Source organism: Mixophyes fleayi, chromosome 12 (assembly GCF_038048845.1).
Source record: "Mixophyes fleayi isolate aMixFle1 chromosome 12, aMixFle1.hap1, whole genome shotgun sequence".
NCBI lineage: Eukaryota > Metazoa > Chordata > Amphibia > Anura > Limnodynastidae > Mixophyes > Mixophyes fleayi.
Window position 1 is genome coordinate 55,782,884 of NC_134413.1, and position 26,849 is coordinate 55,809,732.

Below are 26,849 nucleotides of genomic sequence, written 5' to 3' on the forward strand. Positions count from 1 at the left end.
GCATTTGGACTTTTTATTCTACAGATATTATAGTAAATGTTGATTCATGCTGTGTAGCATTCCACAATTTAGTTCATGCCTCTGTTATCTTTAACAGAATTGTACGATTTGTACAGCTTCGGCATGTCAGACACTTCCTTCCCCATGTATTCCTCAGTGTTTCACAAATCTACTAGGTTTGTTTGACATAATCCTGATTAAATTAAAAAAAAAGAGACACATTAAGACTGTTATTAGGTCTATTTATTGTCATAGACTTTAATGGGGCAGAATAGTAATCTTGCTTGTTCTGGAAAGCGCACAGCATCCACATTTACCTCACCTAAATCTGTTTGAATGATAGACATTGCCCTTACCTCTGCAAGATGTGCTAAAAGAGCTATGCTCTGAACAGTTTTTCCCAAGCCCATCTCATCAGCCAGGATCCCATTAATACCCTAAAATGAAAATAATAAATAAAATAAATTATTGCCACTTTAATTAAAGTTCTACCTCTAAATTTAGCCATGCAGCCAGCAAATTTCACTATGCATTTGAATACTTTAAAAAGTACTTTCTTAAAAATCATTAGTAGTAGTATCCCTACTAGTGTGTTGTTACCTGTTCATATAAGTTTGCCAGCCAGTTCATGCCTTTTAACTGGTACCCTTTGAGTTTTCCATTAAAAATGGTGGGCTGCGGAATATCCTCTCCTGCTCTTATAGAGGGATTAGCCAGACTGTAACTCTCTCCAAAGCCCGATTCAGATTTGTTAGCCACCCGTAAAGCTGCTATCCTACTTTCCTTGGAATCTTCATCAAAGGACCTTGTCTGAAGTGAAACAGACACATGTCAATAGAAACAACACACTATTTATACAGAAGCTGTATTATGGCAGCATTGTCTGTAATAAAATACGCATTAAAAAAAAAAAGTTATGTTTATTATTTTATAGTTAAAATGACAGAGAAGAGTAGAAGATTATGAGATCAGCAACATTTGAGTACAGACTGCAGCTGTGAAAGTCTGGAAGAGATTGTGTTGGAATTTTAGCATATAGGGGAATTTTAGCAACTGGGTACATGTTGACAAGGTCAAGTGTGATTCAGAAATGCAGAGAATGGTCAAGCTTCTTAAGTCTATTGAGGTAATTTACACCGCACAAACGGACAACTAGCAGTGCAACAACCTCTTTGCTGTACACCTTGCTTTGTACACATGTACCTGCCAAAGTGCATGGGCATTTCAGAGACGAGGAGCAGAAGTTTAGTGGAGCAAAAGCATTCCTTACTGAGCATAGGAAGGCCACAGGTGCTCTTAGTCTGGCAGCACAGTGCAGGATTTCATTTTGCAGAGCGAGACTATTGAATACTATTTTTCCACCAAGCTTAGAAAACTGTAACAGAACTGAGCTGCTATCATCACTGCCCACTGCCTAACACGCTTTGATGAAACAGACTGTTGGTTTGGCACCTCGGCTAATGTTATAAATAGGCTTCTCATTTCAGCTGCTGCGAGTCCTTTCAAATTTTTAAGCGCCATTTTTAACTTCCTCCAGGAAAGGAGCCGCTGGCTCCCAACTGACAGGGGAGTGCCTGCGCTGCTACTGCTGTGAGTGTGTTCTCTATAGTAGAACACACTCCAGCACTGCCACCTGTAAAAAAAGAATAAAAACGAAAAGAATGAAATAAAAGAATAAAATTACACTAAGTACTAAAAAACACTGCCCAACTCTGCGGGCAGCTAAAAAAAACTGAACAAGAGGGGGCAGGGGGATTGTAGAGGGGAGGGGTCTGTCGGCAGTACTAAAAGTTAACTAGTTAGGTGCCAACTCCCCAAGCTCCCTCCACAACCCCATGGTAAGCAGTGTCCCCCAGACTGGATGAGAGAGGAAAAAAAAACATTATTTATATTTAAAAACTATTCTAATTCAGGAAAATATTGTGGCATCTTTATATATTAACTGTAGTTTTGTGTACAGCAAAACACCTACTCTATAATAACCCTACATATTATACTGCATTAAAAACTTTCAGCAAGTGATTCTGAAGGAGAAAGAAACAGGACAAGCAACTCTATAAAGGATATCTTCACTTGTTTAATTCATGTTAGCCAACTAGTCAATAAAAAAATGACATCATTAAGCAAAAATCTCACCTGTGCCTGGTGAATCCTAAAAGCCTCTTCTGCATTCTTCAAGGCCTGAGACTTGAAATAGTCACTGTCTGAAAATCCAGGTAAACAGACTGCTTTATTAAAATAAAATGCTTAGTGTATGTTTTGAAGGCAACTTGCTGTAATATTTTAAACAAAACTTTCAAGATGCACTTTCCTATGCTTTTAAATATAGGACACTGCTTATTAGTAATTTTACAATCGTACAGTTTCAAAGGTTTTCCACAAGACGCACTAAATGCATTTTGATATTATTGACCAACTATGTTAATAGGATACAGTAGAAAAAGGATACTCATTCCAAAATAATACCAAAGGAAACCCAGGTTATACTAATAAAACAAAATGTAACATTTCCTTGAGTATGCAAAAAAAAAAAAACACAAAACTTGCGGTAACCGATATCTTAAAACTACAAAATACACTAGTCATGTCTGCATTTAAGCATATTTTAAATGAATATTTATTTTGTCATTTAACATTAATATTGCCTTATCCAACAACAAATGAAAAAGTACATTCTATCTTAGACATTTGTTTAATTTGATTTGAACTTTTACCTCTCTCAACCATTGCCTTTGATACTGTTTTCAAGCAACATACGGAGGACCTATGCAATAACTAGTCCTAATTTAAGAAGGAAAACAGCTCCTGTCATTGCAGCATTAGACACAAGAATACAAAGGTAATTATAAATGTCCCTTTCTGATTTTAACGTACAGACCACTAGATATATCATTTGACATATGTGAGTGACAGGGTAATTGTCAATATAATTTAATCCTTGAAGACATTGGATTTTTATTAACCTAGCATAACATTTTACATTGCCATTTTGTACCGTAATCTTCTTGGCCGATGTTTGTGGAGAAACCTCCTGTTTGTTGATTGGTTGAACTGTCTTCAAGTTTGCGCAGAATCTCTTCCTGTATCTCGTCTGGTCCAGATTCCCGCTTGCGGCTGACAAAATGTGCATATAGCTCTGTTTGTGTTATCAAGAAGTTTAGCTTTCTCTGTTGTCTCTTAGCCTGGATACATATCAAACAAAAGTTAAGGTTGTTAGTGTAAAACTACTGAGATATACAATCACAGAATTCATTAAACTAAAAAGTATGACACATCTTATAAGAATTTTCAGTGTGCAGGTTTTAGTCAAAATTATTATTTTTTTTTTTTATTATTATTATTTTTTTAAAGAAGAGTAAAAGAAACATAGTAGTATATCTGGAGTTGTTGAACAATAACCAGTCATGGATTGCACAAATAACTCCCCTTTTTACTTGTCCTTTCCTTTACTGATATTTCATAAATGGCTTGAGAGCACAACGCATTTCTGTATGGGTATCCGATGTGTCAACAAGTTGTACTGGCATGAAATATGAAAATTATCCTGACAATGACAGCAAGAGAAATAGCAGAGACTCATCTCATTCTATTAAGTACACTATATTTGGAAAATGTCTTTACAATATGGGAAATGTTGGTTATAGTGTTTATGTACTGTTCTACCCACTACTTTTAAATGTAAGGTAAATGAATAGTAATACTGCTCCTTCTTACCTCCCTCATTTCATCATCCAATTTGCGCTGTTCTAAGGCCTCTTTCTCTGCCCGTTTACGATGCTCTTTCTCCACCTTGTCGTACTTCTTCCAATATAGTGACATTTCCTTGGTCAGTCTGCGGGCTCGTGGAAGAGTTTCCTTGCAGTTCTTCTGTGCTTGGATAGCAGCTCTGCGCACCTCCCGCATGCACTGATGAGCCAGCTGAAGGGGGAAATGAAAAAAAGTAAAAATAAGAAGGATATAGAGAAAAATGTTTATTGCTATTTATTTTGCAAAAATGATATGATTAATTACCCTCTCTTATAGCTGGTCTCATTTTGTTGGCAGCCAGAAACTTACCTGGACTAAACAGATCTTATTTACTAGTGGTACCTAGTATTCAAACCTTATGCGCTTTAATTCTTGATTGAAAAATCACTCACCTTTTTGCTGTTAGTCAACAGTAAGTTGCGGGCTGTAACTTTTTGCTTGTAGGCCTGGAAAATAGGAGGTAATTATTATTGTGGCTGACAGTACAACAATACCATTGACACTAAAAAAAACAATAAACCAGTTCTACAAAAAGTGCAACCCCTTTTTTTGAAAGAACATGGCCCTTTCATACAGTAAATAGGAGCACACCACCCCCAATATAGCATAGAGCCAGCTCAGGCAACTGTAGAGCTATGGATTTACTTGTTCTCCTTGTAAAGCAGCCATTAAATGAGAACTAGCACCCGATATCAGATAATAGGAGCAGATTACAGTTTTATGTACAGATGGTAGGTTAGGTTTACTGCTAGGAAGAAGGGCATTTTAATAATTAAGAACTTACTCATCCTCTTTCTATAACTGTCCTGCTCCTTCCCCCAAAAAGACGCATTACTAGGTGGGTGGGTCCGATTCCCCCTACAGCTCAACAAAAAGGATTTAACGAATGTAGTACTGAGAAATACACAGTGAGATGTTCTGCACCCTTCTCAACAGGAGCGGACATATGCTACAATGATCAGCCACCAAGAGGACAATGCTATAATAGGCAACATCTACAGAGGTAGAAGCTTCCAGTTTTTAAACTTTAGGTATGCGAGAAAAAATGGCGGCTCTACATACACAAAGTGTCGACAGCCTATGATGTACCACCCACGATGGACAGACCACAATGATCAACGATGATGTTAGCCCAGAATGGGTCAGTACCCTGAATGTATAATAGACCTGCTAGACTGCGGTCCTAATCCAGCAGGCGTTTGACTGAGAGTAGGCACAGCGTCCCTTTTTATGTCCCTCTTATAGAGACAAAGAGAGCATCCAACCGATGGAATTCCAGACTCTTGGACAGATTGATCTGCAGGAGTGAAATGCCGCCTGTTTACAAATGATAGGGTAAAGGGCACAAAAGATGGTTCATCTAGTTCCTGGTTGATGTTGAAGCCCAAATCAATCTTAGATTGGAATGAGGTATCATATGAAGGAATACCTTGTTTTCATTGAAAACCAGGCTACTTAAACTTAGAGGAAAGTGCTGCTAGATCAGACGCCTGCCTAGCTGACAAAATAGCTACAATAAAAATGAGCTTCCAGGTGAGAAAACAGAAGGGAACAGAACAATGGGGAACAAAAGAAGCACCCAGGACCTTCAGGTTAAAGTTCCATGGCGTTGAAGAAGTGCAGAAGGATGGTCTAACATGGCCTGCTAGCTGTAAAGCGCCAACTAGCATTTTAAAACACTTAAATGTCAGAACCAAGCATTTTTCCAGGTTAAAATGAAAAAATAAAAAAACCCTTGGCTGGAAAAATCCATTGCGCACAACAGGATTTCTAAACCTTATGATATACATGGGAAGAAAAGAGCTTCTTTATCTGTGTCAAGCTCTCAATAATTGGGCTGGCATGTTCAGGGCTTTAAGAGCCATGTCTCAAAACCAGCTTTGTTGGGCCCAGAGAAAGCTGGCGGCTTAGGAAGTTCACCTCCCAGTTGTCCACCCCTTGATTGTAGGTCACTACAACGGACAGTACAAGGCATTCCACTCACTGCAGGATGAGAGATCTTTCCCTTATGGCCTGGGAGCAAGTGCACCCAATGGTTTAGATCAGCCACTACAGTGATATTGTCCATATGAACCCTGACTACTTGGTGACGAAACGAGTTTGATATCACCCAGCCTGTCCCTCATTTCTCACATAATGTGGAGTATAACATGTACTTTTTATAGCCCTGTTCATGTTCCCCAGCACACCAGAGTGCAAATTCAGTTTCTAATTACATAGGATAAGGGGACATTGTAGCCATACCTATACAGGAGACTTTCATTCTATGTTACCCATTGTAAAAATGTGTTTGTTGTTATTGCGCTGATGCTGGTATGCATTGTTCTTAAATTGATGCCAGGTGGGTTATGGGTAAGGATCAGGTGGGGTACAGTTACAGGATACAGGCAAGGGGGTGGTTCATCCTCCTCCTCTTTACTCTACAGGAAGTCCAGATCAGCTGGAAGCTAGTTATGACTGAAAAAGCTTGTAAGGGGTCAATACTAGGAGTGTCCTTTAATCATCTTGGCCTTGCCCCTTAACTAACTTAAATATGTCCCCATTGGCTCAGGTTGTATTGCACCAGACTTCTTGGAGTCATCCCAGCAGGGGACCAAGGGATGTATTGGGATGAGAATGGACAGCCCTGTAACAGTCACTCTCAGAAGATCCCGCTGTCTAAGGCCACCCCTGATCCAGGCCCTGGAGAATGGGAAATCTTCAGGGTATAGAGGAAAGAGTGAGATCCAGGAATGCTGGTTATTTTCTTTTCAATTTGATCCTGGGAAGAACTCCAGAGTGCTGGACTGAACACTCTGCTAAGACATCCGGGTGACTATAATTCCTTAAGCTAGGGGTAAGGGACAGATAGTGTGGTAAACTTGCCTGGCATTTATTAACTGTTTGTATATAGTAGTCTAGTGTTTTTATTGCAATAATTGTACTGTTGTACCATTGTAACTTCATTTGCCTGAGTGACTGTAAGAACCCTAGAAGGTACTGGGTATGCTTCCTTGCCATAGTAAGGAACCCAGGGTGGTCAGCCAGAGTGAAGTAGCTATAATTGGGACAGATAAAGACGGTATCTTCACACTTGGTTTTTGAGATAACTATCCATCACTTCAGTGTGGAAACCACCATAATGCTATCTGAAATGGTGGTTTCCACACTGTAATTCCAGAAGCTAAATCATAAGCTGAAGAAAGTGAATTGAAACCTCCCTGTATCAGGCCTTTACCAGCATATCTATCAAATATGAAACAATCAGGGGGCGTGGCTTGGCGGCCATTCGAGTCAGACGCGTTAGGAGTGAGCTCCTGCTCCAAACTACATAGAACCCCTCAATATCCAATACAGGGGTGCGCTCACAATCCACACGTGGGCGGAATTGTTCCACGGTGCATCCAAGCGACAATCTGAGCCCTCAAACACCCGAGGCTCTGCCCTACATCTGATACCTGGGAGTGCGGCCTAACCCGCCTCGTGTCTTCCAGAGACTGATCACCACCAGTAAGTCTAGCCAAGGCTTACCTCTCCGGCGGGTGTCCAGCAGCTCCGGTTTGTCGGGGGTCCAGGCGGAGTCCTTCTCGGCGGGACAGCCCTGCAGGCGCAGCTGCCGATATTCGTAAGCGGAAGGAGGGACCCTCCAGCGCTCCCCTGAACCACGGAGGTGAGGCTGTGGGTGGTCGCGGTGGCGCCGCCGGGAGTGCCAAGGTCTGTCGGCTCTTCTGATACAGCGGGGCAAACTAAGCCATCTGCCTGCTAGCGCCTCAGCACCTGCCACAACACAGACCAGAATCTGATCCCAGATGCTGTCACTTTGGCCTCAAGGTACAAGTTAACTATCTATCTATATTGTCTGGCTGAAGGAGGTTAGTCCTCCACAGATAGCAGCTTTGAAATACAGATCCACAGAAAGAATAGATTCACCTGCAAACAGGCCTCTCTCAGTGGAAACATTTACTCTGATGTAGCAACACTGACATCTGGTGGCAGTTTTCCGTTACTACATTACCCATCCAAAATCTACCAGTACATAAATTCTTCAAGTCTGTTCTATGGAGGTTAGCTCTCTGGCCAGACAGGGGCGCACTGGACATACTGTAATATTCCTTTAAACAGACTGCGGGCCGCGTTCTGCGGGATGGCTGCCTAGACCAATCATGAGGAGACGCAGATAGCGGCAATCTTACCACAACAGTATGTACTACCTGCAATGATTATTATACTTTGAACAAGTCGCTGAACACGCTTAGGATCGCCTTGATGGGCAAAGACCGAAAAAGCTCGGCCAAAAAAAACCATAAAAAAACCCAGGAGACCCCTCAACGTTCCGATCTTCGCTCATATTTACAAATTCCTGTGGCCGTGGAAGAACCAGAGATGACATCTCCTTCTGCTGCTTCTGGCTCAACATCGCCTGACACACGCCAGGATGACACACACCGTCAGAAGGGGACTGGGGTAGCAGATCAACAGGATCTGTCACAGGTCCTACAAATGCTTAAGTCTCTCCCGACTAAGCAAGAGCTACCCTCCAAAAAAGATTTTGAAGCGCTGGAAGCAAAATTGCAAGAGATTGTCCACCAAGAAGTGGCCACACTGCAAGCAGACATCGCCCACCTTGGCCATCGCCTGGTGGCCCTTGAAGAACACAAGGAAAAGGGAGATGAACGTGTTACAGCTCTAGAAAAGACGGTGGCGGAACAAGCTAAGGCTCTGCAAGGATTCCAGCAAAAGATAGATGATTTAGATAATCGGGGTCGTCGGAACAACTTACGAATACGGGGTTTGCCGGAGGATGTCCCCCCACAGGGCCTGATAGACGCTTTGACAAAGGTGTTCAATGAGGTCCTGGAATTACCATCAGACAATACAATTGTATTTGACAGAGCGCATAGGGCACTACGCCCAAGGGGGGCCCCAACGGAAAGGCCTAGAGATGTTATATGCCGACTCCATTACTACACGCAGAAGGATGAGATTGTACGCAAGCTAAGGGGTCTCCAAGGATTGGAGTTCAACGGTCAGGAAATCCACATATTCCAAGACCTCTCCTGGCAAACTCTACAATTTCGGAGGCAGCTTAAACCCCTCACGGAGGAGCTCCGGAAAAAATCAATTAAATACAGATGGGGCTTTCCGCTCCAACTGCAAGTTACACATGAGGGAAAGTCAGCAGTCCTCAGGATTCCGCCGGACTTGCCGGACTTCTGCTCCACCTTGAGCATTCCACTAATTGCTCTAGCTGAATGGCAGGAGTCCCATCAACGTCTATACCCGGTAATGGAGGCACAACACGACGATAGATTCCAACTTTCAAGTAGATCTAAACGGTCACCGCAAAAGCGTTTAAATCAGCAGGCGCAAGGGAACACTTGATCATGCACAACTGAGTGCGAATATCCATTCCTCGGAGGAAGACCTCTCCTAAGACCCTGTTGAAGGCCTTCTATTGTAGACTGTTTTCCTTGGGCGAGAATATCCTTAATATCCTTATTTTATTTTTGTCTATTTTATATTCTTCATCCCTAATGTGCTATTCTAAACTGCTGGTGTCCATTATTGATCTGTTTAGCCCATCATCATTTTTCTAAAGTTCTCTAAAGTTTTCTACTGTTATATTGTTCAAGTATTTTTGATAAGTTATGTGTTCATGCTTAATGTTTCACAAAATTAGATTTGTTAGTACATATGTGCAGTGTAGGTTCTGCGCCTCTCTGCTGGGCAAGGGCCTGGGTTGAGATCACCCAGGGCTCTGCTGGGGGTGAGGTGCGGAACATTTATTTATGTTTGTTTGATTGTTGCTGTTTGCTGTTCTCGTCAGGGCTCTAAGACCGAGTGTTATATTCCGGGTCATGTCTGGACCACGGTCCTACATGGTTTGCCGGAACGGTCTTATAAACGTGCCAAAGATTCTTAGTTCTCTGTTGATACTGATACTTCAGTTTAAGCATTTATGGCTTCCTGACCCTCTTTCCTTCCCCCTTATCCCTACTTTTTCTAACTTTCCCCAACTACAATCTACTTACGGGTTCATACCTCTTTCCCCTTTGTGGTGGTACACACGTAATCACTTAGAACTGCTTGGCAATGGTGGGTAGACTCAAATGTGTTACCCTTAATGTCAAGGGTTTGAATATCCCCGAAAAACGGTCCCGTCTATTGCGCGACCTCATAGCTAAAAAAATTGACGTAGCCTTCATACAGGAAACCCATTTTAAACAAGGTTTTGCTCCTAGGTTGCACAGTCGCCAGTTCCCGTATGTCTTCACAAGTGATAATGCAGGAAACAAGTCCTTGGGAGTGGCAATTCTCATGTCTAGTCGTCTACCTGTTCAGAATATAGACTCACATACATTACAAGAAGGCAGAGGCCTGGCAGTGACATGTACAATCTCCTCCCAAATGTATACGTTTGTCAACATCTATGGTCCGAATTCTAATCAACCTGTATTTCTAGAAAAGCTTCTGGATAAAGTGGAATCGATGAAGAAGGGCATCACCATAACAGGCGGAGATTTCAACTGGGTTCTGCATCCCCCGACGGACTCATCTTCGGGATCTGCTAGATTGGCCGGTAAGCTGTATCGAAGGGTAAGACGTACTTTGCACGAACACCAGCTGGTCGACGCATGGCGTCTCAAACACCCCACAGACCGCGACTATACTTTCTTTTCGCATTCACATAATACATATTCGAGACTGGACTATTTCTTTCTCACTCACAACCATTTGCCCCTGATATCAGAAGTAGCTATAGGCCAGATTACATGGTCTGACCATGCGCCGGTGTATCTGACGCTCTCTATTTCCAGGACAGGAAGTAGACCTTTCACCTGGAGGCTAAACGAGCTCTTAATCCAGGAAGCGCATAACAAGACAGTGATAGAAGAGGCCATTACGGATTATGTCCAGACTAATGACACCCCTGACATTTCAAAGATATCTTTATGGGAAGCTCATAAATGCGTTATACGAGGTAAACTTATCCAAATAGGTGCGATCAGAAAGCGAGAAAGAATAGCATATAGGGACTCACTCCTAGAAAAAATCAAGACACTAGAAACGCGACACAAATCTTTCTTAGATCCCTCTGTTATGACAGAATTGACAGAAACCAGGAAGACTCTGAACCAATTAATGTCAGATAAAATTAAACACGACCTACGTAGATGTCAGAACCAGTTTTATCAGTGGGGAGATAAACCAGGGAAGCTTCTGGCGCGTGCTCTGCGCAAACAGAGAGCCCAACTATATATTCCTCAGATTAAGACAGACGCAGGGTCCACACTAGTTCACACCACTGATATTGCTGGGGCGTTCCAGACCTATTACACTAAGCTTTACAATTTGTTCGACACGCTGAACACAGCTAACCACCCGACCAAACAGGCTCGCATAGCAGAATACCTTAAGCGCATAGATTTTCCCACATTAGATGAGGATGCCGTACAATTATTAGAAGAACCCTTTAAGATCGAGGAACTGGAAGAGGCGATCAAGACGACACCATCAGGGAAAAGCCCGGGGCCGGATGGTTTCACCATTCTTTACTACAAAACTTTCAAAGCACAGCTAGCCCCTCTCTTGCTACAGGCCTTTAACTCTATTTCTGCCCAGAAACACTTTTCCCCTCAAACGCTAGCTGCTCAGATTACCGTATTGCCAAAAGAAGGGAAAGATCCAGCTTCATGTGCTAGTTATAGGCCCATCTCTCTACTTAATGGGGACATTAAGCTTTACGCTAAGCTGATAGCAAATAGATTAAAACCATATTTGACCCAAATCATTCACTCTGACCAGGTGGGGTTTGTTCCAGGGAGGGAGGCGAGGGACAACACCACTAAGATAATCAATTTAGTACAATATGCGCATACTGCCAATATCCCAACAGTTTTACTATCCACAGATGCCGAAAAGGCATTTGACAGAGTAGATTGGGAATTTATGAAGGGGGTATTTAGTCACATGGGCTTAGGCCCTCGGAGTATGGCTCGAATTGCCGCCTTGTATACGCAGCCAACTGCAAGGGTCAGAGTAAATGGGGAACTTTTAGAACCCATTATAATATCTAACGGTACCAGACAGGGATGTCCTTTGTCTCCTTTGATTTTTATCTTGTGTATGGAAGCATTGGCCCGCTCTATCCGGGCAAACCCTGATATCTCTGGTCTACAGATGGAGGACAAAAGCTTTAAATTGGCCCTATTCGCGGATGACCTCCTGGCAATACTCACTAACCCTGTGGTTTCGATCCCTAATTTACTATCAGAATTTCAGCAATATGGCGAGCTATCTGGCTTTAAAATTAACTACTCAAAATCGGTAGCTCTCAACATCTCTGCGCCCGAGGCAGTAGTTGAAGGCCTGAAGCCAGCATTCTCATTCACGTGGCATCCATCACGACTCAAATATTTGGGGGTGTTTATCAACAAAGACAACACAAAGATTTTTGAAGACAATTTTACTCCTATCACCAGCTCAATTTGTAGGGACTTGAGAAACTGGTGCCAAAAGGCTTTTCCCTGATAGGCAGAGTCAATGTGGTTAAAATGAATGTATTACCACGGATCCTCTACTTGCTTCAAACGCTCCCCATACACCTCCCCACTTATTGGTTTAAGACGTTACATAAAGCAGTCAGGGATTTTGTGTGGAAGGGTAGACGCCCCCGGTTTAAACATGATACACTTTATATGCGCAAGCACGCTGGGGGACTACAACTCCCCAACTTTGCATTATATTACGATGCGGCTATGTTAAATAGGGTGGTGGACTGGACGAGACAGAGACTGGACAAACAGTGGGTCTGGATCGAGAGCTACGTTGCAGGCAAGGCACTTCAATTTTCAACATGGCTGCACCCACTCCCTAAAGTCATTCACCCGACTGTTACACCAACTCTGGCTAGATGGGCCAGATTGCGCTCGGTTTCCCACATTTCCTCACGACACTCGCCTTTGACCCAGATATTTGACAACCCGGGGTTTCCCCCAGGACTTGCTAGACAGACATTCAGACATTGGACTGGGGCGGGGCTCCGCAGGGTTGGCCAGCTGGTGGACGCGTCTGGGGTCTTGCCTTTCGCCGATCTCCAATCTAAATGGAAACTTCCGAATGCGGAGATTTGGAGATACATACAGCTCCGCCATTTTCTCGGATCCTTGGAGGTACGGGAGTCTGTGGGGCGGCCGCTTACACAGTTTGAATCTTTATGTACCTCTCCGCTATATCCTAGACATACTCTATCTCTCATCTATGGTAATCTCATTGAATACACCTTTAATAAACAACCCACCTTCATACGACACTGGGAGAGGGAGCTGACTTGCTCGATATCTGAACAAGAATGGAAAGATATCTTCTTACGCACCCAGTCGAGCTCGGTCAGTATACGGGTGGTGGAAACACAGTATAAGGTGATGACTAGATGGTATAGATGTCCTAGCTTGCTGGCTAGGATGATTCCTGGGATGTCGAACGTGTGCTGGCGATATATGTCGGCGCCGGGCACTCCGTTACATGTATGGTGGGAATGCATAGCTCTTAGAACTTTTTGGGATGCAGTCCTTCTAATTACTAAAGAAATAACGGGCGTTGAGCCACCCAATTGCCCCAAATACTGGTTATTGAATTATAATAAAATGACAATCTCTAAATACAAAAAATCAACAATTAAAAACCTTAGCAACGCGGCAAAGGCCGTGATTCCAGTACATTGGAGATCCCCGAATATCCCTACCATTAGAGAGTGGTTTGCCCGAATAGAATCCTATAGAATAATGGACGACATACTCCATTCCTCAAAGGACAAATACAGGGAATATCATTACATATGGTTTGAGTGGCTCGAATTCAAGGATTCACCACTATATTCTCAGTGGAATAAATGAACCCCCCTTACTCTCTCCCCCCCCCTCCCGCTCTACCTTTCTCTCCCTCTCTCTATTCCTCTTTGTCTTGCCCCCATCCCTACATGATGTATTATTGAATACTAAATGGTACTTTATTTTTATGCTGAACTACTGTCGAATCGTGTTCATGTACATGTGTCTTTATGTAATATTTTTGAATATCCTTAATGCATTGTTCTATGCAAAATAGATATGTTTGTAAAAGCTGTTCAATCTTTCAATAAAAAAGAGATTTACAAAAAAAAAAAAATATGAAACAATCATGACCTCTTGGCGACGTAAAAGCAACGCCATAGAGGACATTTGCTTGGTAAAGACCCGCAGAGTCAAAAGCGAGCTCCTGAATATGAAAGAAACTGTCCCACTTGGGCACCAGGAAGAGATTGTAATAAAAACGCCTCCGAAGATCTGGGACAGTGTAGATGCAGCAACCCTTGAATGGTCAAGTGAAAAGCACTTCTGCGCTCTAGAGGTCTCTGAACTGGTTGAGGATCTGGTTACTAGTCTAGCAGAATCAAGAGCATGATCCTCCATCTTTTATGTAGAAAAATACATCCAAAATATTCGAGGCAAGTTGCATCAGCTGTGCTTTAGGAGTTCTGTTTTGCGACCTCTCCATAAGTTGTTCAGCTTTAGCAGTTACTTGTGTGCATTTAGCCACCCAAGCGACTGCGATGGCTGGTTTAAGCACCGAAAATAGTCTCTTAACTCAATGTCTAGTGTCTGAAATGAAAATGCAATAAAAATGAAAGTGGGTAGTTTTAAAAAGTAGTTTGGAAACAAAAAGAATTTTGACTATTGGTCTGCAATATCAATATTATTGTAATCATGTCAGAACCATGTTTGGCATTTGTATATCGAGCAACATTCTATAGATATAAGGACTGTCCAACCTGTATGCAAGGCTCACAGCGATATTATTAGGTTATAGACGAAAATTGAAACAGTGTATGTCTCAGTCACCCACTAAATTGTCACCAGTGCCACCAGAGACTACCTAGTAAAGAGCAATTTGAACCACAGCAAAAGTTAAGACTGTGGATCATCGACAATTTTCAACAACAATCATAGAAACTGTCCTTTTACATAATTGATTTTCTGTTCACACTGAGCAAAAAAGCAGAATGGAAATTGTGGTTCCAGCAGAGGAGGCATGATGAACAAGCCGCCAGAAAACTGACAGCTCTGGAAACAGTGATTGTAAAAGGTACTAATCTGGGAGCTGGTCATGAAGTAAATAGGGAGGATATGTGCCTATCATAAGTTCATGCTCAAAGACAGCTGCTTGAGATGTGGTACATGTTTGTACAAATGCTTCATCTACAAATAATGTTGGAACAGGGTAGATGGCTTTTAGTCTGTTATGAAGGAGCTTGGACAGGCAGCAGCCCCAGTGTCTTACTTGGAAAATTTGCCTGTTCAAAAGATGGGGAAAGAAAGGATGCTTTGCTGGTAAAATAAACTTTGCAAGAAATTAAGGTTTGGATAGTTCGTGACAGTAGAGTTTGGAATAATAAGACATTGTTCAAAAGAGAAACTAGAGAGGAGTTTAGACATTTTATTAATGGTTATTTAAAATATCTATGGGCACTGGACAAAAAAAATATTCCTCTGCTCTTCATAAATATGAATGAGCAATGTATTGGTAAGGCAAGGAAAAGCAGTATTGTTTTAAATGTTATGTGTACGAATGCAAAGTTTAGGAAATAAGCTCCCTGAAGTGATGTCAATCACATGAAGGGAAAGTTTAGATTTTATAGCTATTACCGAGTCATGGTACAATGATAACCACAACATAATTATTTCCAGGTTATAACCGGTTTGAAAAACATTGCTGGACCATGAACATAACTAAATGGTTCTTAGCCCCATCATCGGTCATTAAATGATAGATCTACCATATATGGCATTTAAAAAGCTCACATTGTATGAAAAATTAAGATTACACAGCAAGGCATGAGGTAATCATGTTATACTGTTATTTGACCATCAGTATATTTTAATTTGCCTAGTGTAGGATTTTGACTAGCTCAGATATCACTGCTGCATTTAAAGTGACAATGAAGTTACTACTAATAGTCTGGCCACTATTGAAATCCAAGATCGCTCATTCAGGTCCATTTCATATTGCGCTCTGTGATCTGTGGCTATTATGCTAACAACAAGGGCTGCAAATAATCACTGGCTGGACTTTACACTAGATATCTGCAGGGATACAGAAAAGCTGTTAAAGTCTAGTCTATTCCATGCCTACGTCTGTCAACACTACATGTGAATAAAGAGGTAACATGATGCAGGACAAAATTTCACTTCATAGCTCAATACTATGATGGTATCTCACATTATTACCTTTGGCAATTCCTTCTTCACAATAGTTAACCACACTTTCCTGCGTCTGGCATTTAGTTGCTCAAGTGTCATATGCTTCTTCTTGCCTATTGGGATTGGGGCATCATGGGAGAATTTTGCAAATACTTTGGCATGGTGGTGTCGATGTGGTAACTCATCATCAGACAAGTCCTCTTCCCGTCTCCTTTTCTTCTTTACTTTTTTAAACTTGGCTTTTAAGAGAAAACATGTTAAAACTTTAACAATGTTGTAACCAGAAAATATTATAAAGCTGAACAAACAGAATGTAAGGAAAGATTATAGTATTGATTAGAAATGAATGCCTACTTTGGTCTTGCCTGATGGAAAAGGGCAATATGCTGTTAGGTTCAATATCAAGTTAAGGATCAAACGCAAAGAAAAGGAACCATAAACTGCTGCTCTGAGGACACCAAAGTGAACAAAGTGAACTATTTCTGCATAGACAGAAAAAAATCCTTTAAATAAGAAATATCACAGACGTGTTTTACTTTTCATGCTATCAATATATTAAAACACCTTTGTTTATTATTTCACGCAAATTATGACAGATCAATGCATAAGGCCCATTGTTGTCCAGAACCTCTTATGTGGGTTACAATAGCAGTAGAAAGACGCTCTGGGTTGAAACAAAGAATTTCTACACCACAATGCTATTTCTCAGCATTTGTGTTTCTACACCTATTCTATAACAGCAAAGTTGCCGTTATAGACTGTGAGACTGCATTACAGGGATCAGCAGTGAAACCTGCACCACAATTATGTAAGATCATAGGAAACTAACCTAATGATCAATCAACTTATCTAAGAACATCAAACTTGCTTGAAATAACCAGGTAAGTAGAGAAAATCTGATTTCAGTAAAATGTTTTATTAGCCCATGTTGGAGTGTTTTTTTATTACCATACATTTCAAATCAAAGCACATTGGCAATGTATTTATTATCAAACAATACTTTTCTTAGACACCATTGAGCTATTAGTTTTAGCAAGCACATAGGACAAAAAAAAGTCATAGAAATTACAAACACTTACCTTTAAATTTTTTCTCATCTTTGATTTTTTTCTTTTTTGGTCCCATGAGATGACGCTGTTGTTCATAGAATGGATCATGGGTAGAGAGCAGGCCCGCACTGTAGTACTGATACTGCTGCAGCTGGATAACAAGAGCAGGTTACAGAAAGGGCTATTATCACCATGTACTATTTACCAGGGATGGATTTCCATCACTGGAGTCTGCAGGAACGTGGCATTTGCTGTCCTAGCCCCCCCCCCCCCCCCCAACCTGTTAAACACACCACGTTTCATGCAGATCATTGCCATAGGCTCGCAGTAACATGTACAACTTCATCGCATCCTCAGTTAAATTATGCTTTTTCATTTATCCAGCCCTACAGTCATTAAACAGCACAGTGGATTAGTGGTTAGCACTCCTGCTCACAGCACTGGGGTCATGATTTCCATTCCTGACCATGGCCTTATCTGTGTGGAGTTGTATGTTCTCCCCTTGTTTGCGTGGGTTTCCTCCGGGTGCTCTGGTTTCTTGCCACACTCCAAAAACATAATAGTAGGTTAATTGGCTGTTATTAAATTGACCTTAGACTCATGCAGTCTGTGTGTGTGTGTGTGTGTGTATGTTAGGGAAATGAGACTATAAGCTCCTATGAGGCAGGGACTGTGAGTGAGTTCTCTGTACCAAACTGAGGAATTAGTAGCGCTATATAAAATAGCTGATGATTATTTCTACAAACCAGTTAATCCTCTCAGCTGAACACACATAAATGAACATTTTCCCATTCCCTCAGTTATTTTTAGTTTTACAGTGTAAATGTATTGCTAAAGTAGATTGGACCTCTGCCACCAAACCAATGGGAGCTGTCCACTCAGCTTTGAAACATTTGCAGTAAGCATTTAAGTACTCCAATGTGCCAAGACATGAGGAATGACTGTTTCCTAAGGAGAGAAAGGTGAGATTTTTGTGCAGCCCCATAGATCTGCCAGTAGGAAGTTTATTGGACAAAAATAAATGAAAAAGCTTTTCTGAGTTTCTTGGTGTCCCAGACCTACTGTGCCTTATGCTAAATCTGTCCCTGGCCACTCAGTATGTGGTCAACCAGCTACAGCAAAACATTTTATTTAATAAAAAAATAAAATAAAAATGCTGCAACCCAGATAAACACATCAGGCATCATCTTTGAACAATATCAGATATAAGTTTTAACCGTGTGAGTTGAGACTAATGAAAACAAATGCCTGATTGATTGCTAGAGGAAACTGTATAGTCACTTATAAATTGTTCTTAGCAAAATCACTTCAGCATTACAATGAATAGCATGTTCAACTCAAAGGTATGTGACTAAGGTGCATCATTCTTGTTTATTCCACCGCACACTGCCCACAATGCAACTTAAATCTTTATGCCTCAGCTATTTAAATATCAAATGTGAGGCTAATTCACATGTCACAAGCATGAATTAATTATATACAGCACAATATACCACTGATAACTTATGAATCTATTTGTAAAATATTACCTATTGCCTCATATAACCATAGTAGGAAAGGAAGTCCATATAAATGGAGTTCTAGATAGATTTTTTTTTTATCTTTGTTGCTTTTAAGGAGACCATACAAAAGTCGATCTTACCCTTCAACGCTCACTGACCTACATGTGTTTAGTGGCCAAACAGATGAGATCAGACCGTTTGTCTATTGGGTCAAGTGGCTTCATTGCAACCTTTTAGTGCAGCCAGAAGATGACACACGCAGGCCTATAGTAGCCATCTTTCAACCAATTCCACCATCATGAATGATCGTAAACGTGATGATTTCAAAAGGATCATGATCGGACATTGTGGTTGTATTGGGGCCAAACATATTGTGGTATGCCTGATATCAGATGCGATATCGCAACATGTTTGGCCAGCTTTCAAAACAATAAAATATTTGCCAGGTAGATACAAATGCAGCTAATGAACAGACCTGAGGTTATCTGCTGTCATATCCAAGGACAACAAACATCACCCCATACAATACAATTCTAGGACTGTTTAATTCCACTTTAAAATGATACTGGTGGCAGTATAATTTATTATAACAAATACTGAACTTTGCTACCCCTTTCATCAGTTTGCTTATGAATGCAAAGTTTCACAGAAAACATTAATAATATTATAATATGGAGGTGAGCCATTATAACTCATGTTTCTGATCTGCCTGGAAAGCAAGGGCTGAGCATCTCGTACCTCTTTATCCTTGTGATATTTGCTCTGGTGAAACTTTTTGTATTTGTGCATTCTCAGCATCCCATAAAGCTCGTCTTTAGAAAGACAGTACTCATCCTCTTCTTCATCGCTCATAGAATCTGAGTCACTGGAGTCCTCACTCAGTAGGATGCTCTAAAGTGAAATCATTAAGAGAATCTCAAAATAATAATAATAATAATAATAATAATAATGGTCCACAACAGTAATCAAGCAGAACAGAATGACCATTAATCTTTTTGTTCTTCTCTCCCTCTATTTATATCAAGAAATACAAATTAAATAATATTTAGTAATTAAATCAAGAACATGAGACATTTATTGCAACTAGGAAAAAAAAAAATGGATACAAAAAGAGAATTTTTACTCACCGTAAAATCAATTTCTCTTACTACATCGGGGGACACTGCGTTACCTTGGGGTATAGTAGGTGGGACTGGAGTTAGGCACTTGTAAACTTGTTTGTTTCCCTGACTCCTCCCCCACTATGCCCCTCCTCTGTAGCCAACTTCAGTTTTGTATAACCAAGCCAGGAAGAGAGAAGAAGCAATTTAGAAAGCAACACCAAAGATAGCACTACTTTCAGAGCAAGGGAGGGCGCGCAGTGTCCCCCAGTGTAGTAAGAGAAATTGATTTTACGGTGAGTAAAAATCCTCTTTTCTCTATCCTACCACTGGGGGGCACTGCGTTACCTTGGGCAGCTACCAAAGCTGTGTCCAAGGGCGGGAATGCTCTGGAACGGCTGTGTGCAATGTTTTGTGTTCAAAACCCTGCATTTGTGAATGCAAAGGCATGTAACAAAGAAACAATGTGCAGCAGAAACAGACGCTGCCACTCTTTACAATTGCGCCATTGAATAACGCTGTTGTGACGTACAAAAAGCAGCAACCCTCCTGGAAAGTGCACTGTAAAAGTCACTGGAACCTGCAGAGGGGTACAGACAGAATGTTGGTCGTGATGCAGTGACAAGAGACCACTTGGATCCTGCCCCGCCTCCTACGCTCTTTAGCGCTAAAGAGACTAAAAGGGCATTAAATTCCTGAACAGGAACTGTGCGTACAAAAGCACAAAACTATCTCCCGTCGGAGAAACGTTAGATAAAAAGAAGAGGCACAAGAATGATGAACTACAATCTCTGTGTTAGTGAAATGCAGGCACTAATTGACATAACCAATAATGTCTTGTACAACGCGCCACTAAGTTTCTAGTAAAGAAAATGAGTAAGAGCCATACACACTCTCGCCCCAGATCCCCTACGAGATGTGACATCCAAGAGAACAGCCTGCATTGAGCCAACAACTCAATCCACGCAATGATATCCAAAGGATCACCATGATACAACAGCTTAAGCCACTCAGCGATATCTAAGGGAGCACTGATACAGTGCTTAAATCAGAGATAAACAAGGGAGCACTCATTACATGAGCTAATTGGCTTAACTAACTCAGCGATATCTGAGAGAGCACTCATATAGAGAGCTAACAACGTAAGCCCGACATATATACCAGGAAGCACTCATACCATGAGCCAACAGCTTAACGAATTCAGAGAGTCACTGGAGGCCAACGCAAGCCTCCTGATGACGAGAACTAGACTCCCTGGAAATTTACAACCAACCAATGGTGGGCTGATCATAAAGAAACCGCTTAAGCAAAACAACCTTCCGCTGAGCTAGACAGAGAGCCACGGAAGCTGCACGCTGAAAGAAGAAGGACGTAGACCCAATAGAAGCCAGTAGGTAAAGAAAACTCTTTAAAAGATTCCTGAGTGGGACGTGTGAAATTCTAGGAATTTACACCAATCGAATATAGTGTCTAGCCCAAAGAAAACAGCTGAGGAAGAATCTCCACGGCTGAATTGAAGGTAGCAACCATCTCCCTACAAGGATTCTCTAGCCGAAAAGGTTAGCCATCCGACACCACAGCGTCAAACCAGATGATGAAAACAAAAAGAGCCGAACTACGAGATGAGGCCGCTCTGGAAACGGAAAAAGAGGGACGACAACACAAGTCCCCTAAAACAGTAGAACACTGCTCTGCGAGACATACGGCGGACCACCAGACTAACTGGTATGCGCCCCCTCCTAGAAACTCTTGAACCCCCACGAGGAAATAGGACCTGTGAATCACCTGTACACCCCCTAAGTTATAGGGAGACCCGACTTGGCTATGGACAAATCCACCTGAGGGTCATTAGATTGAGAGCCGATAGAGAAAACAGGTTAAGAAGTGAAAAGAACCTGGGCTCCCTCTCAGAGAGCCCTATGACCTAACCAGGAGAGCACAAAGGTATTACACCCTGAGGTGACCCACTCTACCTGTTAAAGGATTGATTACTAAGGCATTCGGCCCTCAATAACAATAATAATAATAAGTTGGTCTAGCTTGGCCCATAGGATGGCACAAGGAACACCCCTCCGACCATACACAAGTCGACCCTTATCCTGCATTAGGATACGGGAATTGCATAAGTGCTACAAATATGCAACAACACTGCATTTTGAGACCGAATCTCTACAGGTTTTCTGACCCTCTGTACAAGAAGAACAACTGACTCACTAATAAGAACAATGTGACTAAGCACCACCCGAAAGGTAAATTAGTGAATTAGGGCAAAGGGGTGCTATGCACGTCCAAAGCCATGAAATCAGCCTCCCCTGATGAGAATCTCCCTGTTGAGACATGGGAGATGTTACGAACAAGGAGAACTAAGGATACCAGTAGAAACTTTGTATCCTATTTTGCAAAACAGAAATTCCTGTAACCGAAAGGAAATTCTGCCAGGAGCATTTTGGAACTGTGTAGAAAAGAGATGAGCGTGTTCTTTGGTAGGAAGCTACTGAAACCCCCAAACTAGAAGATAAGGCATAAGCATGGTAGAACAAGCGAAAATCTGGGTAGGCTCAAAGTGATCACCTGTGAACCCAATAATGCAGTCCTGCTTCTTGCTGAGAGGCTGCAAGTATAATGTTCTGGCTGAAAACGTCTAGCTGTAAGCTAAGCGTTGGGTGTAATAAATAACTTCCACCTTCGGGGAATGTCCCCAGACCTATGGATGTTTACCTGATTTCCACAGCACATAAACTATAACCACCCCTGTAAGGCTAAGCCTGACTCGGAATGTGGCACCCTGAAATCAGATCAACAGAGAGGATCAACGGATGGAACACGTAAACATCATGGCCTGGTGCCGCTGACATAAAACAAAGAAAGCACACCTACCGCCAGAAGCCTTTGGATACTAATTTGTAATAGAGCAAATTGAGAGTTCCGATATTGGAACGTAGTCCTGTGAGCATGTGGCTAACTATAGGTATCATAGCTGAATAGCTGTATGCCTACCAGCTATGATGCTGCTGGGTGAATACAAACCACCCCATTAACCCTTAATGTGAATAAAAGCTAGAGTACTTCTTCTGTTTGAAAGCCACTAGATAAAATCCTTTACCAGCCCCTGCTGTGTGTAGGAGGACTTTTTTGTCTGCTCCCGCCGGGGACAGCAGAATAAGAGAACTGAAGAGCCACAGGATTGTCACCAACAGGGATTACTTCCCTTGTATTGACTCTGGAGAGTTAGGGAAGGTGAAAACATAGCCAGTCTATTACTGTTCACCTGGTCTTTGAGAAAAGACAGACACCGAGTCTAAGATATGAGGAAAAACATTTTCCCAACTAGGGTGTCACTAAAGCTTAGGTTGAAAACCAAGTATAGACTGTTTATCTTGCAAATGCAAAAACTGTGTACAGTTTAAGCTGGGATTATCCACCTCGTGAGAGTAATCAGCAAGAATATTCCTCTTGATAGTAAAACAAGATGGAAATAGACATCTTCTGGTGAGGAATAAACTACATCCTTATTCTGACTGTAGCAACAGTCAAAGATAAAATCCTCTCCATCTGTGAAAGATGGTGAACAACAGCATCTTTGTCCGGATGGTTTTATACCTGAACAGCGTAATGCCGCTTCTGTGTTAGCGGACAGATATAAGCTGTGTGGGAGCTTAACCAGCACAGTGTAAACATGTGTAGAAGCATGAAAAAGTGTATACTCACGTACCATTTCAAACTTAAAAATCACCTTAATGTGTTCGGCCACCAGACGCGACAGTGATTTAGACCAGACCTGTTTCTGCAAAACAGCTGACACCGAAATGGGAGCACCCTGTTTGTAGACCCTAGCCCTGCAGCCTGTGCCGAGGCATTCAGGCTAGGCTGTGGAAATTACATTTCACACATATATAATGTCACTCCTACTTCCCAGTTGATCCATCAGAAAACATAAGGAAATGGTAGGCAAAGTAACAGGAAATAATATTGTCTAACAATATATTTTGAAGACACATATACACATAAATATATAAATATATATCAATTTCAGAGAGTGCCAACCAGCGAGTAATCTACTCCTGGAAGAGTCACCGATTTTAGGCTGATATAACAGCAATAAAAAAAAGACACAGAATAAATCTGTTCTATATTTTAAACAGGTAATATATATATATATATATATATATATATATGTGCTATTATGGAAATAAAAACCACAACACCATGTAATCAAAACAGTGTATATATCAGATGAGCCACAGCTCCTGATGTACACATACATATTGCAATACAGACCAACCAGCCTACCACGGGATAACACTGTATATTAATTTTGTGCCACATAAATAATGTAGAGCGTATAAAACAGCGTGTTTATTACCCCCTAGGTAATTCCTGAGACATACCGCATATCTGGAAAACTGTATAAAAGTTACCCAGCCACAATACTTGGGAACTGAGGCTATACATAACAAGAGGGAGAGGGGGAGAGGGGGAGAGGGGGAGAGAGAGAGATCCCTTTACCAGACCTATGGAACATTCCATTCACAGTCACCATATGGAATATCATCCAAATATGTATTCCCATATCAATGTATATCTGCCTTAAAAGAAAAATATGTCACAGGAGGATAGGACACTACCAATATTGACAAATAGGTAATCCTATAATATATACAGCAGTCACAGGATCCTTGAAATAAAAGTCCTGACTGTGTGGCAAGTAGGCTGATAATCGTTTACAAATATGATTAAAAATGATCAAACATTACCAGGTGAAGAGAGGCAGTCAGGAACAGCATGCACTGATGTGTGAGCGCTCCGGATCCAAGATGGCCGCCGTTCGCGCCATTAGGGAGAGAGAGGGGGGGGTGCACTCCCCTCTCCTAACATGTCCGCCCCTGCTCACCGCCGCTCAGCCCATATACTGAATATGGCTGCAGTCGGGGGAAAGTGAGAACCGCCGCGCTGCCGTGCCCAGGGTGCGTGCGGTCTCACTGACAGCTTCATCGCCTCCACAGAGCGCGATGCCTGTCCTTCTCCCCCACTGCTCCTTGTCTAGGGGCAGAGGAGGGGGGGGGGAGGCTGCCGGCAAGTCTGCGGGCGGAGAGGAGAGGCGGAGACACCTTCACTCCAGCCCGCATATCTGATTGTGGCCGAATATATAATAACATATGGCACAAATGAAAAGTTTGCCTTTAAAGGCATAATTAAAACAAATGAAACATGGCCCATTTGCTCGTTATTTCTAAGGGATGACTGCCGGCAGAGGTGCAAGGGAAGCGTGCTGAAGAGCTGCTTACCTGCACTGGAACTCAGAGTGAAGTAATCCCCGGGACTATTCACTCCTCTGGGTCTTTTCAACGAGTCCAGCGCTGCACCTGAAAAGGAAGAAAAATAAAAACAGGAAAACCTACTGCTAAACTAAGTATAGGCAGGAGCCTATACAGAAGTGACCTTTCTCCAGAAGACTCTTACAACAACTGAAGTCAGCTACAGAGGAGGGGCATAGTGGGGGAGGAGTCAGGGAAACAAACAAGTTTATAAGTGCCTAACTCCAGTCCCACCTACTATACCCCAAGGTAATGCAGTGTCCCCCAGTGGTAGGACAGAGAAATAACCCATTTTTGAAATAAGCTTTGCTGACTGCTCTCACTACATTCATAATCTCACTTTGCACTGTACAATTATTTCATTCAAAGGTTCTTATTGCAATATTGTGACGTAATTTCAGTAACCGTCTTAATGTGCTGTAGAAACTAATAATAAGTCAACATTTTAAAACTTTTGTAAGTTACTTCCTCAAGACCTGGTCACAGAATTTATTGCGCTTTCACCCAAAAAATTAACAGGAAGTAACTTGTCAAGAACATGTGCAGGTGTCTTATGTGACGAACTGTAAATAGAACGCTTGAATAAACAGTTGGTAAATTGTGAGGACTAAAATATGCAAACTTTGTACAGATCACAAGTTAAAATAAAGTAGCACGAACAAGGCTATTTCTAAAGCTGGGTACATATTCCAGGTTTCATCCAATTATCGTGCAAATCACACGATAAACGACCGTTTGGTAAGATATCTCATTAGTGTGTACGCTCTCACGATCATGTCTTATCGTACCAAAGCACATTGTATCATTGATTTGGTTTTATAAAACTTCCTAAAAATTACAAACAATGATGGAACGAGGTCGTGCAAATGTGCAAGTGTGTATGCACTCACTACCAGCAGTGCAGGCAGATCTCTATAGTGTGCAGAGTCGCCATCTTTTGAGCAGATGGTTATGAGCAATACATATCTCAGATCTGACGGTAAATCATGTAGATGTGTACGTATGAATCAACATGCTTATCGGGACTTCCAGTCATTGGTAAAATCGTTACAGAAATGACATCAGCAGTAATTTTCTGTAGTGTGCACACAGCTTAAGGGTATACTTCAACTACAATGGAACATTGTTTCTGAGAAAATACTGAATCTTACTCACTTTCAGCCACTTTCTGCTTTTCTTCAGCTTTGAAAAGTTATACAGACATCCTCGTTCTGATTTTGGCTCTGAAGATGTAGAATATTGATATTGAAATGAGATTAAACCCTTACTCGATATTGGCACATTATATAAGATAAATAATAATGACTACAAAAGAGGGGGGGGGGGAAAGAAGGTTGTAAAAAAACACCTGGTTGCAGGACTCCGTTGAGTGAGTGAACTGGAAACAATCCAGAGTTCCCTTCCCCTGACGTTTCTCCGAGCAGAGGTGACATGGGTTCCTCCTTCACCTGCATGGAAGGATCCTCAGACTCTGTAAGCAAGGGGGCCTCGTCAAAGCCATCCTCGCTCTCATCACTGTAACATGGGGTAATCAGTTCAGTAACATGAGAAACAAAATATGATACATAAAAGTACTGAAAACTATTTTAATGAATGGAAGGTAGCTTCGCAATTGTGTGAGCACTATTCATATTCTTTAAATGACAATTATTTGCAATAATAGCTCATAAGTAAACGACTTGCTAGAAGATTTCTGACAACACAAATGGGGAGATTCAATTGTCTCCGGAACAGCCCGCAGAGACCTGATGTGGAGGATCATTATTCCTCGCACTCCATAGAGATTCCTTATCATAATAACCGCATATACGTATCAAGGTGATGTCCGGTGGCACATAGCAGAAAACTGAATCTCCACTCAAGTGTTTATTGTGTTTGAAATAGGTCAATCTCAAGCGTAGCTAAATGGCCTCTATTT

General features: G+C 41.7%; 1 protein-coding gene across 1 annotated transcript in view; it reads right to left on the bottom strand.

The window, feature by feature from the left end:
• INO80 (INO80 complex ATPase subunit) overlaps positions 1 to 26,849 on the bottom strand; it is a 107,647-nt gene that overhangs the window by 57,123 nt on the left and 23,675 nt on the right. The window contains exons 3-13 of the mRNA XM_075192542.1: positions 26,280 to 26,446; positions 26,087 to 26,154; positions 19,255 to 19,407; positions 17,045 to 17,165; positions 15,993 to 16,204; positions 4,140 to 4,193; positions 3,715 to 3,918; positions 2,996 to 3,182; positions 2,137 to 2,204; positions 601 to 810; positions 357 to 437 (exon numbers count right to left, since the gene is read on the bottom strand). Coding sequence (XP_075048643.1) covers positions 357 to 437; positions 601 to 810; positions 2,137 to 2,204; positions 2,996 to 3,182; positions 3,715 to 3,918; positions 4,140 to 4,193; positions 15,993 to 16,204; positions 17,045 to 17,165; positions 19,255 to 19,407; positions 26,087 to 26,154; positions 26,280 to 26,446 — 1,525 coding nt within the window. The remainder of the gene's footprint in view (positions 1 to 356; positions 438 to 600; positions 811 to 2,136; positions 2,205 to 2,995; positions 3,183 to 3,714; positions 3,919 to 4,139; positions 4,194 to 15,992; positions 16,205 to 17,044; positions 17,166 to 19,254; positions 19,408 to 26,086; positions 26,155 to 26,279; positions 26,447 to 26,849) is intronic.